The sequence below is a fragment of the Puma concolor genome, chromosome A3 (assembly GCF_028749965.1).
Source record: "Puma concolor isolate L17-30 chromosome A3, mPumCon1.1.hap2, whole genome shotgun sequence".
Taxonomy (NCBI): domain Eukaryota; kingdom Metazoa; phylum Chordata; class Mammalia; order Carnivora; family Felidae; genus Puma; species Puma concolor.
The window spans coordinates 51,988,868-52,006,717 of NC_141669.1; the positions used below are offsets into that span (position 1 = coordinate 51,988,868).

General features: G+C 36.0%; 1 protein-coding gene across 8 annotated transcripts in view; it reads left to right on the forward strand.

Annotated features, from left to right (window-relative positions):
• The window catches only part of EXOC6B (exocyst complex component 6B), a 618,440-nt gene that overhangs the window by 360,681 nt on the left and 239,909 nt on the right, over positions 1–17,850 (forward strand). For all 8 annotated transcript variants that reach the window (XM_086700860.1, XM_025932555.2, XM_086700857.1 and 5 more), the window contains one exon: positions 4,706–4,885. In XM_086700860.1, coding sequence (XP_086556986.1) covers positions 4,706–4,885 — 180 coding nt within the window. The remainder of the gene's footprint in view (positions 1–4,705; positions 4,886–17,850) is intronic.

Sequence of the window (17,850 nt, forward strand, 5' to 3'; positions counted from 1 at the left end):
GTGACATAATTAAGCTGGCATTCTTAGCTTTCCTTGTTCATAAGAATTTCCTTACTCTCTTACAAAATAGAATGAGGCTATTTATTAATTTACCCCACCACAAATATTGTTCGTGTACCTACTGTGTGACAATCTGGTATGCTCTTGGGTAGAAAGAGAAATAATACTTAATCCTTGGATTTAGAGTTTGTAATCTACAGGGAGCACAGACACTGTAATTTATGTAAAGAACTATGTGAGAACTACCAGAATAATACAATAAATACATTGTCTCTTGTCAATTCTACAAGTTTTTATGAAGCATCTACTACATACCAGGCAATTTACAGGTATAAACATAATCAACAGGTCTCCTGACTTTAGAGAGTTTATATTGTGGTGGGGATGATAATGATAAACAAACAAACAAAAATCTCATTTGATCTCAGTTGATGACAAGAACTAAGAAGAAAAATAAATGACTTGATTGAAATGAGAAATAGAATTCTTTAGATTTCTGATAGATAAATATTGCACTCAGAGGGAACAGTACAATAGTTGATATTCAAGTAGGTGTGTTCAAGGAATAACAAGGAATTCAGTCTGGCAGTGATATATCTATCATTAGAGGTAGAGGTGGTAAGAAATGAGATGGTCGGGAGTTAGATGTTTTCTGGCCTTGTAGTAAATACCTTGGGTTTTATTCTGAAATGAAACGTGAGGCCATTAGAAAGTGGGAGTGGTGGTGATAATCTGACTTATATATTAATGGGTAACACTACCATGTGGTTACCACATTTTACCACATTGCCATGTGGAAAATAAATGTGTTGTAGGTTAGGAAGAGTGGAAGAAGAAAATTCAATTTGGAAGTCCTTGCAGTGGTCTAAGTAAGAGATAATGGTGTTTTTTTGGACAATAGTGGTAGGATGAAAGTGGTAAGAAATATTTTTAAAGGTTGAGATGGCAAGTTTTACTGCTAGACTAGGTATGGGGTTATAAGAGAGAGTGGAGTCCGGATAATTCCAAGATTTTTGAATGAAGCAAACTGTATGAATAGTGGTCGTATTCACTGAGATGGGGAACAGTGAAGAATAACAGGCCAGGGGAGAGGCAGTAGAATCAAGACTTCCATTTTTGACACATTAAGCTTCAGATATCTAGTAGTCATCTGCCTAGAGATACTAAATTGACAGGGCAAAGTCAGAGCTGGGCATAAAAATTCAGAATCCTTCTGTATAAAGATGGTATTTAATGCTGTGGGGCTGGCTTTCTTTTGGGAATTGAATATAGATAGAGAAAAGGTGAGAGGATTGGGCTTCAAGGGAAATTAATAGTTACAGGTCTAGAAGAATAGGATGAGGATACTTATCTTAGGTTTGAGACCTTCAAGGAAGACTTCCCAGAAAGGGCACAAGATGGAATGGGTCTTGGGACCAGCAGGAGGTAACCAGATGGACAAAAGATGAGGAGGGAATAAGGGACATTTTTAGGACAGGGAACTTCATGTACAAAGATGAAAGAATAAATAAAATCAGACATGTTCAGTGTAGAGTAAGGGCAGCACTGAGATAGAGAAGTAGTTAAATGCCAACTTGTGAAGCACTTTGTTTTGTATTGATACATCATTTGGATTTTATCTTACTGAGGTCTTTGAGACACTTCAAGCAAGGATATGTTGCACTTTGAAAATAATCATTTTACCTTGCCTAATTAAAAAGAAGGATGGATGGATTGAAAGGAGGGTGGGAGGAAGGAAGGGAAGGAGAAAAGAAAGAAGAAAGAAAGGAAAAAATAAATCACAATTACTTGAAATTCACAATCAGAGGAAATTAAATACCTAGAATATTTTGTGTAACTGTGCTAATAAATTTGGGGATCTATAGGAAAACATAAAATAAAAAGTGATTCAAGGTAATAACTATGAAAGAAGTGAAAAAGTTATTAAAGACTTCTTAAATTTGGGCAAGATCCATATGATTTTGTCTGTGAATTCATTTGGGTCTTCATGAAACAGATAATTTCTGTGTAATTTAAACTATTCCAGATTGGTAGAGAAAAAAGGGAAACTATCTCAATTCATTTTCACAAAGTCACCATAATAATGATTCAAAAACCAGAGAGGGGCACCTGGGTGGCTCAGTCAGTTAAGTGTCTGACTTCAACTCAGGTCATGATCTCACAGTCCGTGAGTTTGAGCCCTACGTCCGGCTCTGTGCTGATAGCTCAGAGCCTGGAGCCCGCTTCCGATTCTGTGTCTCCCTCGCTCTCTGCCCCTCCCCTGTTCACGCTCTGTCTCTCTCTGTCTCAAAAATAAATAAAAACATTAAAAAAAATAAAATCTTAAAAAAACAAAAACAAAACCCAGAGAAATCCCCAAAATAATCTGAACAATTGAATTTCAATTTTGATGTAAAAATCATAAATAATAGACTATCAAATATCATCTAGGACATAGAAAGTAGAAATAAAAGTAACATTAAGAATCCAAGAATGATTAGTATTAGAAAATTGTTTAAAATTATCCACTTCTTTAATAGATCAGATGAGAAAAAAATACATAAGTATTTAAAAGATACTGAAAAGGTATTTTATGTAAGTCATTATCTCTTCCTGCTTACGTGTCCTAGTAAACCCATCTATCAGCAATTGACAAATCCAGGGGCCAGAAATTGATAGCTTGAGCAGGAGAATATCCAAATATAGTCTAACAGAATGGTACTGTCAATCAACTGGATTAAATTGACAATTGTAGAATAGTTCATCCAACAGCAGTAGAATACACATACTTCTCAAACTCATAAGAGTATTCACCAAAACAGACCATGTTCTGGCTGGTAAACACATCTTAGCAAATTTTAAAGAACAGAGATCATACAAAACTTGCTCTCAGGCCACATAGAATTCATCTATGGAAATAAGTTAATAGAAAGATAGCTTAAAAATCCCCAAATATTTGCAGATTAACCAGCAAACTTCAAAATAATACATGGGTCAAAGAAAGAGTCTCATGAGAAATTAAAAAGTAGTTCAAATGAAATGAAAATAAAATACACCTTTTCAAAATTTGTGCCATTTAAGCAGAGCTTAGAAGGAAATTTATAGTATTAATTGTATGTGTTAGAAAATAAGAAATTTCTTAAAATAAATAATCTAAGCTTCTATCTTAAGCTAGAAAAAGAACAGCAAATTAAATCCAAAGTAATCAGAAGAAGAGAATAAAAATTAGAGCAGAAATGAATGGTTTTGATGTAGAAAATCAAAAGAGAAAAATCAATGAAACCAAAGGCTGGTTCTTAGAAAGATCAATAAAATTATAAACTTTGAGCCAGGCTAACCAAGACCAAAAGAGGGAACACTCAAATTGTTAATATCATAAATGAAAAAGGGTTAATTGCTGGAGGGATGGCAGTGGGGGGATGGGCTCAATGGGTGATGGGCCTTAAGGAGAGCATTTGTTGGAATGAGCACTGGGTGTTATATGTAAGTGATGAATCAGTAAATTCTACTCCTGAAACCAATACTACACTATATGTTAACTAACTTGAATTTAAGTTTAAAAAAAAAATGAAAGAGGGATTATCACTACTGATTCCATGGACATTAAAAAAATAATAGAGGAATATTATGAACAACTCTATACCCAGAGTTTGATAACCTACTTGAAATGGATCAATTCTTTGAAAGACATAGTTTACCAAAACTCAAACAAGGAGAAATAGATCATCTGAATAACCTTATATCTATTGAAGAAATTAAATCAGTAATTAATAGCCTTCTAAAACAGGGACAGATTTGGTGTGAGCTCTAGGAATTGATGAAATCACCCAGTGAAATTGAGAGGATTAGAGACCAGAAAAGTAAAAATAAAACCAGGAGAAAACCACTCATGAAAGCCAAAGGAGAACAGAGTTCTAGAAGAGAATGTTTGACAGAGCAAGTAAGATCAGACTGAAAAATGAATATTGCATGTTGTGGGATGGAGGTCTTGGGTTACCGTGGACCAATCCATGTTGATGGATTGTTAACATTGGAATCCTGATTGCCCTAATGCAAGTACATCCTTTTGTACTGAAAATATTTTTCTTGGAACATTAGTCCCATATACTTCTTAGAGCCTTTTATATGCTAGTGTACATCATGAGTCTCTTAAACATGGTTTCTCAAACTTATTTGATCTAGGAGCTCTTCTGCTGTTGTGTTAGCATTTTTCAGATCTGTCGTTCCTTAGAACACATTTCAAGAAACATTGGCGTATACCAATCTTTGAAGGAGCGTGATGACAAAGACACCAGAGAGGTAGGGTAGTAGCTACTGGGAATTTTTATAGCATGAAGCTGAAACTTATAATAAGCAATGTGAGGAGACTAGGAGATCTAGAGAGGTTGGTATTACAGGAAAGGAGGTTCTTGGAGTCCTAGAAGAGATGAATGGGAATAAGACCTGAGAGTGAGTATAGGTTTGAAGAAATGTAAGAAAATAAAAAAAGGACACAGATAGTTGAGGGAAGTAAAGACAGATTCTCTATCTGGTGACGCAAAACAATAGATTGTCTTGCAGACACAGAATGAAGAGACTCTACTATACTTTTGAAAAGGAAAAATTAATGGAGACTGTGATAGTCTTGATAGTCCCAATTCCGTTACTTAGTGGATATAAGTATGAGATGTCTCCGAGTAGAAATTACTGGAAGTCTGAATGAGTTTTAAAATTCCGTATTTCACAGGATGCCAGACATGCAGCTGAAGAAGAAATTTATACCAATTTAAACCAGAAGATTGACCAGTTTCTACAGCTGGCTGACTATGACTGGATGACTGGAGATTTGGGCAACAAAGCTAGTGATTACCTAGTAGACCTCATTGCCTTTCTACGAAGCACTTTTGCTGTATTCACACACCTTCCTGTAAGTGACAATTGCTCTTACTTTGCTCATCATATAGAAGAAAATTTTGTTAAAATCTATCTTGGTGAAAGATGTTTGTTTCTGTTTTAACTAGCCAGGAGGCTCTTCAGGATATAAAAACTCACACTATAGTTATTGCCCCTTGATGAGATTTAGAGATCTCTTCCATCATTTTCTCACTGAGTTTTGCAGTTTTTTTTATTTTGTTGAAAATGGTCCCTAATATCATGTGTATTTCTGTTCCTCCTAACTTCACCTGAAGTAATTAGTGCAAACACATAGTGCATGCTATGGTAGAAATAGAAGAAAAACTTAGGAGTTAGAATTTCAGGCATGTATCTTTAATCCTAGAATATCCACTTAATTTTTTTTTTATAACCTTAAATATCTGGTGAAATTCTCCATCTTTTAATCTAATTTATCTATCATTTCTCTATTTTCTTTAGCATATTAATTAGTAATTTTAAAGTTATTTTTTATGTTTATTAATGGTAATATGTTGTTTATCTACATATGGGTAGAATTATTTTTGATCCTTTTTTTGGTTCTCGGTCATATGGTCCTGACTTTTTCTGTTAATTTTTGGTTGATGTTAGACATTGCATTTATTTAAAACATGTAGAGGTTCCAGGTGAGGACATTTCCAACTAAAGTCGGTTTATCGCTTTTTTTACTAAGTAGGTAGCATGGGCAGATGGGTTATGGTTTGAGCCTCATCACCTACTCCCTTCATGCGCAGATCTGGGTCAAGCTTGGATTGTAGACGCAGCATACCTTTCGTTTGCCCCTGTTATTAGTATGTGGTTCTTTAGAGCCTTTAATGAGAGCCTGACACATCACTGTCTCTTCAGGACCAAGAGGACTATGGATATTTCCATTTTTCAGAGGAACCTTATCTCTTTCAGCCTCTTGCCTTTTTTAATTTTAGAATTTGGCAAATGTCTTAAGAAGGAGGATTACCCAGATCAACAGTTGCCAACAGGAAAAAAGTGGTTGGAGATTGTCAGTGTCAATTTACCACTCCCTCAAGATTTTTCAGCTCCCAACTGAAATTCTCATGAATCCTCCCACTAGTGAATCTTTTTCTGTGAAACACTGTAAGACTGGGGGAAGATCTTACTTTGCTTTTCAAAAGTTTTGCCTTAGACCATTATTTTCCTCTGCTGTGTAGCTTTAGAATTCAGAAAATGTCTGAGGAGAAAGCTGGCCCTCAAATCTCCAATTTTGGCACTTCAGCCCCGTGGAAACAACAAAAATTCAGTGATTTTTTTTTTTTCACCCCAGTAGTTACTCCCCTGCCTGCACCTAACCCAAATTTTTGGTCTGTTCCTATGCCTACGTTTGGCAGATGCCTCCAGGGATGGCTGCAGAGCCTCAGCTCACCTTTAAAAGGTCTGACCTCTTTGCAGCGTTATTCCCTTTAGTCCTCATTGCTTCATAGTCTTCTCGTGTGTCCGTTTTTTACTGCCTTTTATACTGCTCGGTGGGAGCACTGGCCTACAGAAAACTAGGTCATTTCATCTAGCTTCATCTTGATACTGAAGCCAGGCATAAGTAGCACAAAGGAGAACATGATGAACCAATCTCACAATTATGAATAAGAAAATAGACTGAATCAAATTTTAGCAAAGCAGTTCCACGGTGTTTGAAGAAAGTAATTTCCCACTGCTATGTAGGACTTATTCTGGAAATGCAAGGATGGTTTGATATTTAAAAATCTGTGAATATAATTTATCACATTACTAGGTAAAAGAGACAAAGATCATAATTGTGTATTCTAAAAAGGCATTGTACAACATCCAGCCTGCACTCCTGATTACAAAAAATACTTAGTAAAATTCAACCAATATAATATTTCAGTAACATGATAGGGAGCACCTATGTGAAATTCAGCAGCCACCATGGATTTAACAGTGGAACACTAAAAACATTTATTTGCATTTATATCAGAAGTATGGTGGGGCTTCTGGGTAGCTCAGTTGGTTAAGCAACTGACTTCAGCTCAGGTCATGATCTCACAGTTCATGAGTTCCAGCCCCTCATTGGGCTTACTACTGCTTTTATTCTATCAAATAAGGTTAAAAAAAAAAGAAATAAATAATACATATTCTCATTGTTCATAGATTATTACTGTGTGGTTGGATAACCCCCTCTCCCCGCAAATAAATTAAAAAAATAATTAGGACCAGTAAGACTTTAGTTGGTTAGATGGTCCACTTAGAAAACAAATTTAAAAAAAATCATGTTTTCATTATTGGATTACAAGATCCCTGTAAATATACTTAACAAGTTATATGTAGGACCAATGTGAAGAACATTTCACAGAGTAATTTAAGAGAGGCTTTATTATGTACAAATATATGCAGTATTTTAGATGGGAATATTTCATATTGCAGAGAATTTTTCCAAAATTAATCTAATTGCAGTGATATGAATTTAGTGGTGGGGGGTCATCTTAACAAAATGATTCTAGAATTTATTTGGAGACAAAAATGGACAGTATTTGCCAGAAGATATGAACAAGTAAATTGAGTGTGGTCTTTTCCTAGAAATGTTCATTATACACTGAAAATTCAATTAAATACCCTTCTCCCATTGGAATAAACTGATAGATTAAAGAAAGAGAACATAAAATCTGGAAGTAGTTCAAAGTACATGTAAGAATTTAGTATATGGGGAAGGTGGCGTTCAGCAATGGCTGTTGCCACTACTGTCTGCTAATGTGGATAAAAAGATGTTAAGTCCAAACTTCACTTATCAAAATAAATTCTAGATCCAATGCCTGTTTACATTTTTAAAAAGAAAGAAATTAGGGGAGAATCAATAAAAATATTAGCAAGTATTTATTTGTCTAAAATATTAGCAAATATTTCTGTAATCTGTGAGTCACCATCCTAAGGGTGACACCAGGGGCACCTGGGCCTGTTACGGGCTTAGTCTGTTATGCTTCCAACTCTTGATTTCGGCTCAGGTCATGATCTTCCAGTTTGTGAGATGGAGCCTCGTGTCTGGCTCTGTGCTGAGCATGGAGCCTGCTTAGGATTCTCTCCCCCCGCCCCATCTCTCTCTTTCTGTCTCTCTCTCTCTCTCTGACCGTCCCCCTCCACTTGCATGTACATACTCTCTCTCTCAATAAATAAATAAAATAAAATAAGGATGACACCAAAGAGTGAAATCATTAAGGAAAAGGTTAATAATTTGGCTGCATAGAATGTTTTGTAAGAAAACAGATGAACATAAGGGAAGGGAAACAAAAATAATACAAAACAGGGAGGGAGATGAAACATAAGAGACTCTTAAATATAGAGAAAAACTGAGGGTTCCCGGAGGGGTTCTGGGTGGAGCAGATGATCTAAATGGGCAAGGGGCATTAAGGAGGACACTTGTTGGGATAAGCACTGGTTGTTACATGTAGGGGATGAATCACTGGATTCTACTCCTAAAATCGTTAGTGGTCTATATGATAACTAACTTGGATGTAAATGAAAAATAAAAATAACTGTTTTGTAAGATACCTAAAAAGAATTAATAAAGAAAATAGAATGTAAACATATCAAAAAAAGTACTTAACAAGTATTCCAAAAGGTTAAAATCTGTACTATATAACAATATAACAACATTGTTTCAAATTTAGTAAGAAAATAACACACAACTTGGGAAAGTTTGTAAATGTTGTATTTTAGGCAGTCAGAAAAGAAGAAAAATATAAGATAACATGAACAAAATATGCAACTCTGGTAATAAGACAAACGTATTAATGTTGTAGGATATTTTTGCCTATAAACTTGCCAAAAGTAAATAAGAAAATGATGATGTTCAATATTTATGAGAAACATTTCCAAAAATCGGTATTCTGATACATTGCTGGAAGGTGTGTAAATTGGTATATCCTTCTTGGTGGTCAGTTTTTCAATATACCTCAAAAAACCCATAAAATTTGCTTACCTTTGACCCTGCAATCCAATCCCACTTTTAGCATTCTAACTTAATGAAATAATCATGGGTATATTATACAATTCAGATGTGAGTATGTTCAACATAGTATTTATTGTCTTTTGCATAGTGGAGTAGAGAATAAGTTAAAAGCCAGTAATAGATGTGTTAGCTCAATAAATTATTATATATTCACATAATGTGATGTCAGTCAGTCATTAAATTAATGGAGATAGATATTTATTGGTTTAAGATATGTTAATTATTTCTTGATTAGAAAAGTGGATTGCAAAATCATTTTATATAATATTATCTCACTTTTATTAATATAGATATAGACACATTAATCATTTATACTATATACAATAAAAAATCTAGAATTATGCACTCCCTGGTTTAACTATACTAATCTCTACATAGCTTTTAATTTTTTTCTTTTTGTTTATCTGTGTTTAAAAATATTTTTTCTGTCATGAAACATTTGCTACTTTTATAATTGTGGAGTGGGGGAGGCGATTTTAGAATTATTATTCTCTGTTTCAAGATTATTCTCTTTGATAATTAATTTATATTAAAAAACACTTTTATTGAAGAAAGATGTTTACAAATGTATTTCATTTTTAAAAGGAAAATGGCTAATAGTATTTTGGCTGTAATGTCTCCTCCAGCATTGTACAGGTGCTTGAATGAGAAAGATTTTGGAATGTGATGAAAAATAAAATGTAGTAGTTCACAGTCAAAGCCATTCTAAACAGGTGTTCCCTATATTCGTCTTCTTTGCTTTTTTTCTGTTCTTAAAAAAATAAAATGACACCCTCATGAGCATGACTGTTTTACATGTCATATAATACAGAGTTCCTATGTATTCAGTAGTTATCATAGGTCAGCTCCATACTTACTTGAATGTCCAGGCCATTTAGAAATAGCACTGTTAATCAGATTCATGTTTGTCTAACACAAAGTACATGCTTTTTCTATCAGTAGAGTTGTGACCTTTCTTGCAGGTCTATACTGTAAATAATTCGTTGAGGAGTTTTCCTTTTATTTTGTTTATTCTGAGCTGTCATTGCTATCTAAATACTATAACCTCTCAGTGTGGATCAGGATGATCGTGCTGTTCAGAATCAAAGTGGGTGGTGACTCAGCCCTAAATCCTCAATATTCTGCAAATACCATGTTTCTGTGTAGTCTAGTATAGAGATCTTCTTTCTGAAGCCACTGTTAAAAAAAAGTATTTGCATTCACCAACCATTGTATTCTCTAGAATCAAATTAGTATGGGTTCTAAAACGATCCCTTCTTCTGGGTTTACACAGAGCAGAATAGACCACCCAGCACTTGTGTTTATGTTCGCCAACGTGCTGGATAACTTCTGCATGGAACCTTGTATTTATAAACTGTATTAGCCAAACAGAACTGTGTCTGAGATTTGCTCTTGTGCACTAGTAGTGGAAGATGAGAGAGGAAAGAGCTATTTCTGAGGAAAAAACAAAAACAAAATCATTTGTCTTTTAATTAATATGAATATTTCTTTTCATATTTTCAACTCCCTAGCAAGAGTGGCTCTCTTCTCAAAGAGTGACTGAATAATAGGAAATATGTATATGGAAAGAACTGTAAAGAAAAAGCCAAAGACTGTATTGTTCTATTACATTTTGAAATCTCCAGGTTTTCTTAGTTCTCAGGGATGTTTTGTCACTACATAAGCAACATAACCCAGAGTATAGGGCGGTGTGCAGGTTTGTGTGTGTGAGAGAAAGACAGGGAGGGAGGCAGAATGGAGAGGGAAAGAGAGTGTTTGGGTGGAAGTGGATGTCTTAGAATTTACTTCATCGAACACTGAATGGTTGGGGGCGGGTAATTGTTGAGATTTGCAACTATTTCCCTCTTGAAGTTTTCATGCCCAAGGTGGCCTACCTATTTTCACGAGGCACCCAGAAATGATTGTAATAATAACGTTTCCACAGTTAGAATTCAAAATTGTTGCCACGTCCTTAAAGAGATGAGGTAAGTACACAAGCATGTTGGCAGACTCCAGTTGTGTGATTTAGAATTTCAGGCACAGCTACCCAGTTTGCATGCTCAGCGTAAGAGCATACTTTTGAGAATTTATCCTGGTTATCCTAATAATTATCTCTCAGAAATGCATGAGAGAAAGGAAATGCTGTCTCAAGTAACGGACCCAGAGGAGGGAATCCTGACTTTGTTTTCTCTGTCTGCTCTTAATGTTAATTTATATGACCCGGGTCAAGATCTCTCTTAACCCATTTTGGTTTGCCTTAGTTTCTTGGTTTCTTAGTTTTCACAGTGTTACCTCTTCTTGGCCTTTCTTCCTGAGCAGTTATTTGATGGACCATCTTTAAGGGAAGGTCATTTTCTATATAAAGGTTCCTGACATTTTTCCTGCCTAAAGCCCTTTTAAAATGACATTTCTCTTAGTACTGCATTTAATTCTGTGAACTGCAGCCATCTCAGGACCAACCAAATGATACTGCAAGTTAGGAAACTGTCAGTGCCTCCCATTAAGTATAATATCTCTGTGACCATCAAGACTGTCCATAATATGACCTCCAAACTACTATTTTGTCCTTGTCTCTCTCCATTTTCTATTTGCCCAAGATACTCCTTCCAAACTGAAGTAATGCTCTTTGTCAAACACATCAAACTATTTTCCATCCTTGTTGTTGTTCATACCTTTTTGTGTACTTTAACCGTGTGTATTGAAATTGAAATCTTTCCCATCCTTCAAGGCTCCTTTCAAATCCCACAGCTTCCATGAAGCCTTCTCCTGTTCTCCCAACCAGGTATGACATCTTTCTTTTTCGTTTGGCACTTATTATATGGCACTAACCTAATTCTGTCCTGGGTGGGATGTGTGTCATTGACCTATGTGCTTATTTCAGGAGAGGGGAGCGTGGTAAGTTAGAAGTACCTACTATCTTCCAGACGCTTTACGTGTGTTACATGTCATCCCAATTAATGAAGATGCAAAATGCCTTAGGCAGATGAGTATGATCCCAGTTTCAATGATGACAGTGTGAACTCAGGGAAGTTACATACTTTGTAAGAGATACCAGAAATAGGCGGCAGTGTCAGGATTTAAACAGATGTATTTGACTTTATAACTTTTCCTCTGTACCATTGTGCCTATTAAATTGATTGCCAGCCATAGGACTGTAAACTGTGGCCACACAGAGACCTTGTTTGATTCATGTCTGTCTGTGTCTACTGTGCAGTTCCTTGCATGAAGTGGTGCACAATAAGTTTTTGTGGAGTTTTCTTATTTTGTGTAATAAATTAAGTGAATTCCTACCTAAGGATCAAAAACCATTTTGGGATCATGTGTATCATTAAAAGTACTCATTTAATTATTAAAAAGAAAAGTCACAAAGTGTTATTCTGAGACAAGGACCAAAAGTTTGGGTTAGAATTCTTTGTTTTTAAATTTTATTTTATAGAGGGAGAGAGAGCGTGTGCTGCAGTGGGCAGAGAGGCAGAGGTGGAGGAGGGGGGAAGAGGGAGAGAGAATGATAATCTCAAGCAGGCTCTATGCTCAGCCCTGAGCCTGACGAAGGGCTCCATCCCATGACCCTGGGATCATGACCAGAGCTGAAATCAAGAGTTGGATGCTGAAGGGACTGAGCCACCCAGGCACCCCTCTTTGGCTTAAAATTCCAAACTGGACTTTCTCCTTCCATATCTCCTTAAATGTACCCAAATTAAAAAAGATCATTGTGTTTCAAGTGACAGAGTCATAATTTAAACATAACTTGCATTTATGTTTCACTTTATGATATTCAAACTTCTTTTATATATTCTCATTATTTCATTTGGATTTTTAAACAAACTTTATGATATATAAACAGTTATTATTTTCCCCATTTGACAAATGTGAAAACTGAGGCCTAAAGTGGTCTTGCTCAGGGTCAGAAAATGAATCAATAGTGGGGCAGATCCTAGGTTTTTTTTTTTTTTTTTTTTTTACTCTGGGTCATGCTTTCTCCACTGTATAAAACCATCTCTTCATATTTAATAATAGCTACTATTTTTTGAGTACATACTGTGTATCACAGTTACTGTGTTTGGCTCTTTTTCTTTCTCTGCCTGTCTCTGTCTCTGTCTCTGTTTGTGTGTGTGTGTGTGAGTGAATTTTGTTGCAAGGAATAAATGAGAATATATATGTTAAAATTATATTCTCATATATATGTTCTCATTTATTCCTTGCAAGAAATTGGCAAAAAGGTGTTATTATCTCATTTTACAGATAAGAAAAGTAAATCATGGAGAGGCTTATGTATCAAAAATTAATGATCTAAGAGCCGTGGAGCTGGGCTGTGAACTGCCTCCAAAGCCCATGTTCTCTTCTCTCTTGGCTTTGCTATTTCTGAACTCTGCAGGGGGTACACGAGGCTTTGTTTCATGGAGCCATCATTTAAATGTCTATCCTCTGTGAGATTCTTATTCAGTATTTTTGTTAGTGTATAAAATTGTATTCATTATGAACAGAACAGTTTCCAGCAGGAGAGGTAAATTGTGATAATATGTACAGAAAGTGGAAACTCTGGTAATGGGAAGGATACTAGTTAAGTGGGTTGCCTGTTTCTAACCTAACCTAGTTCCCTTAGCTGACATCTCATGTGGAAATTCTCCTGTCTAATGGTAATAATGATTCTCTAAATCAGCTCAGTCTCTGTGGTTTTCACTTGAACAAAACGTAGGCGTGGCTTGGAGATATTGTGGGTTTGGTTCCAGACCACAGCAATAAATTGAATTTTGCAATAAAGCAAGTCAAGTGAATGTTTTTGGTTTTTCCATTCATGTAAATTATGTTTACACTATACTGTAGTCTATTAAGTATTCAGTAGCATTATGTTTAACAATCCAATATATATACCTTAGTTGAAAAATGCTTTATTGCTAAAAAATGCTAACCATCATCTCTGAGCTTTTAATGTGTTGTAGTTTTTTTTTTTTTTGTGATGGAGGGTCTTTCCTTGATGTTGATGGCTGCTGACTGATCAGGGTGATGGTTACTGAAGGTTGGGGTGGCCGTGGCAATTTTCTTGAAAATAAGACAGTGAAGGGGCACCTGGGTGGCTCAGTTGGTTAAGTATCTGACTGTGGCTCAGGTCATGATCTTACAGCTCATGAGTTCGAGCCCTGCGTTGGGCTCTGTGCTGACAACTCAGAGCCTGGAGTCTGCTTCAGATTCTGTCTCCCTCTCTCTCAGACCCTCCCCCACTTGCACTCTGCCTCTGTCTCTCTGTGTCTTTCTCTCAAATATAAATAAACTTTTAAAACATTACAAAGAAAAAAAAAAAGACAGCAAAGTTTGTTCTATCGATCGGCTTTTCTTTCCAGGAATGATTTCTCTGTAGCATGTGATGCCATTCGATCACATTTTACTGGCAACAAAACTTCTTTCAAGATTGGAATCCATCCTCTCCAGCCGTGCCACTCTTTGTCAACTGAGTTTACGTGGTGTTCTACTAAGTCACTTGGTATCATTCCAAGCGTCCTCACAGCATCTTCACCAAGAGTAGATGCCATCTCAAGAAACCCCTTTCTTTATGCATCCATAAGAAACGATTCCTCATTGGTTCAAGTTGTATCCTGAAATTGCAGCAATTCAGTCTTATCTTCAGGCTCTGCTTCTACTTCTGGTTCTCTTGCTCTTTCCACTACATCTGCAGTCATTCCCTCCACTGCCCAGCACCTCCTATTTATAAAAAACAAAATATCTACGAAGCGAAATAGAGTGAAGTGCAATAAAATGAGGTATGCCTGTAAGGAAGTTCCAGGTGTTCTTAAGGAACCAGAGGAATCAAAGCCTTCAGGATATCTATCAAATTCTTGTTCAGATTAATTATATAGGTAGAGACAGTGTCCAAGGAATTTTTTTCTTTTTTTGTGTTTTTCCCCCCTGTGATACAACAAATTACAGATTTGCTGATAATTTCTCTGTCTACTGAGAAATCAGTATTCCCTGATGATATGCTGTTAAGATTTTGATTATTTGAGTTACATAGAGTACATAGAAATCAACCGATTAGCTCTTTATTAGTGTGGTACTGAGGTTGTGAGTTTATTTTGGGACTTACATCCTTCAGGAGTTTTGTATTTCTTTAGAGACATCTTTGTGTGTTGAGCTATTACTTGGCGCTTTTCCTCCGGAAAACTGTTACCAACGGCCATGGCCATTCTTTGGTAGTTATCAGCTGGTAGTCCTTTGCCTCTTTAATGATATCGGTCTTTACATGGTCTCCTGCTCTTATAATTGTTAAATAAAAGATTAAGAAAGTTTAAATGCTAAGAAACATTTACTTCTAATCTTGTTTTTGGTGCTGAGATAAGGTAGAAAGTAAGGAGAATCTAGTGCTTAAAGGAGCACAAAATCTACAACTCTCCATATCTAATACACTGTTTAGAGTCAGAGATACCAGTGAGACCATCTTGGACACTGCTCTGTCTGGTCACTTTAATATCTCACATACCTTTATAAAATGGGAAGGAGGCAGCTCTGAGTCTTTCTCATTGTTGCTGAGGTAGTGAGAAACTTGAAATTCTCTGAGGACAAAACAATTATTTCAACATTGCTTATGAGGAGATCAAAGAATTAAAAACATCCCTAACTGTGTAATAATAGGTAAATGGCTATATAAACGATAATACTATTGATCAAGGAACTATTATGCGTTTGTTAAAACTAATATTATGAATATCAAATAATAACATTGCACTGCAAAGTGTTTATAATATAATATTAAATGAAAAAAACAGAGTGAAAATTTTACAAACATGATTACAAGTATGTGAAAACTGTAAAAGCATGTTAGTGGGAAAAATGTTCAGTGAGGAAATATGTGAATTATAAGTAATTGTGTTTGTGGTGTGGCTTCGTAATCTTATTCAAAATTGCCACTTTATAATTTCTTTGTTATTGGCATTTTTAAAATATAATTTATTGTCAAATTGGTTTCCATACAACACCCAGTGCTCATCCCAACAGGTGCCCTCCTCAGTGCCCATCACCCACTTTCCCCTCTCCCCACCCCCATCAACTCTCAGTTTGTTCTCAGTATTTAAAAGTCTCTCGTGGTTTGCCTCCTCCATCTCTGTAACTTTTCCCCCTCCTTTCCCTCCCCCATGGTCTTCTGTTAAGTTTCTCAAGATCCACATAAGAGTGAAAACATATGGTATCTGTCTTTCTCTGCCTGACTTATTTCACTTAGTGAATATCCAGTTCCATCCACATTGCTACAAATGGCCAGATTTCATTCTTTCTCATTGCCAAGTAGTATTCCATTGTATATATAAACCACAACTTCTTTATCCATTTGTCAGTTAATGGACATTTAGGCTCTTTCCATAATCTGGCTATTGTTGAAAGTGCTGCTATAAACACTGGGGTACAAGTGCCCCTATGCATCAGCACTCCTGTATCCCTTGGGTATTGGCATTTTAAAACTATTTAAGCAGGGGTGCCTGGTGGCTCAGTTGGTTAAGCATCCAACTTCTGTTCAGGTCATGATCTCGTGGTTTGTGAGTTCAAGCCCCCCTCGGGCTCTCTGCTATTAGCACAGAGCCTGTTTTGGATCCTCTGTCCCCCTCTCTCTGCCCCACCCCTGCTCTTGCTCTCTCTCTCTCTCAAAAATAATAAGTAAACATTAAAAAAAACCTAAAAGTATTTAAGCATTTGCTTTATTAAAACATTTTTAGATCTTTGTGGCTTTTTCCAGGTCAGACTTGCCTTTGCTCATAAATTACAATAGTGAAAGATTTCAGTCTTCTTCATTTAGCTCATTCCATTCTTCAGAGTAACATGTTTTACAGATTAAATTTAGGCAAAGATAGGTAAATTATTGTCCAAGATCATACAAGTCAGTATATGGTAGAATAGAGATTTAGATTGAGGCCTCCCATGCTGAAGCCCAAGATCTTTTTGCTATAGTAAACAAGTTGCTTTTTTCCCTAAAATTTTGAAGAGTAAAGGAATAAGTTTGGTTTGGAATTTATGGAGGTTCTGTCAAATTGAGGTGTCCTAGCAAAGTTCTAGGGAAGGGGACTGAGAAACATCATCAGGATTAGATCAGGAATAATAGATCACCATTGAGGGCAACTAAGGGTGTGTGGTCATTACAGGAAGACCATAATGCACTTTATCTTTATGCCACTTTATTTTCAGATGTGTATTTCAAAAACACCTGTGTGTCTGTCATGCCCTCTGCTTAGAAATTTCTAATGATTTGTACTTTTTCTAGTATAACTCTTAGTCACATTACCTATATTCCCTGTAATTCCTCTACATAAACCCTTGACTTCAGCCAAGTAGGTCTGTTCACTGTTATCAAACATACTATGCTTATTTCTGGTTGTAAACTTTTGTTCATGGTTTTCTTTCTCCTTGGAAGGACTTATCATCTCACTTTCAAATCTTTCCTTCCTTTAAAATACAACTCAAAGCCTGTTTTCCCAGTGAAGTCTTTCTGGACTGTGCACCCCGCCCCCCGCCCCCCAGCTGAAGTCATATCCCAAGGGCTTGACTTTCTTACAAACTTATATAGATCTTAATGGTTTCATTCTCTATTTAAAACGTAAGGTATGTTATCTTAAATTACTGCTTTTTTTAAAAAAATATAGTCCCTTTATCATCTCTCAGGTTACAAGTTCTTTGAAGGAAAATGTCTTACACTTTTTAATATATCCTCCAACGCTAAGTAGGTATCCAGTGAATGTCATGATGAGATTGGATGTGTCTGATAGCAACATTCTGCATGGAGCAGTGACTTCCAACTCACATGACTGTTTGCTATCACATGACATCTTTTCTATTACAACTCTCTAATATAAACTTATTTTGCTTTACAATTCCATCTCTTTGAGAATGAAGTTGGGAAAACACTGCAAAGGTAATTTATCCAAGTTCCCAAGAAAGAAAATAATTGCTGCTTGGGAATATTGCAGTTAGGTCATTCTAAAGTACGTTTTTACTTCTTTGACACGATGGCAAATTTGAGCCTGCCATTGGTGCCA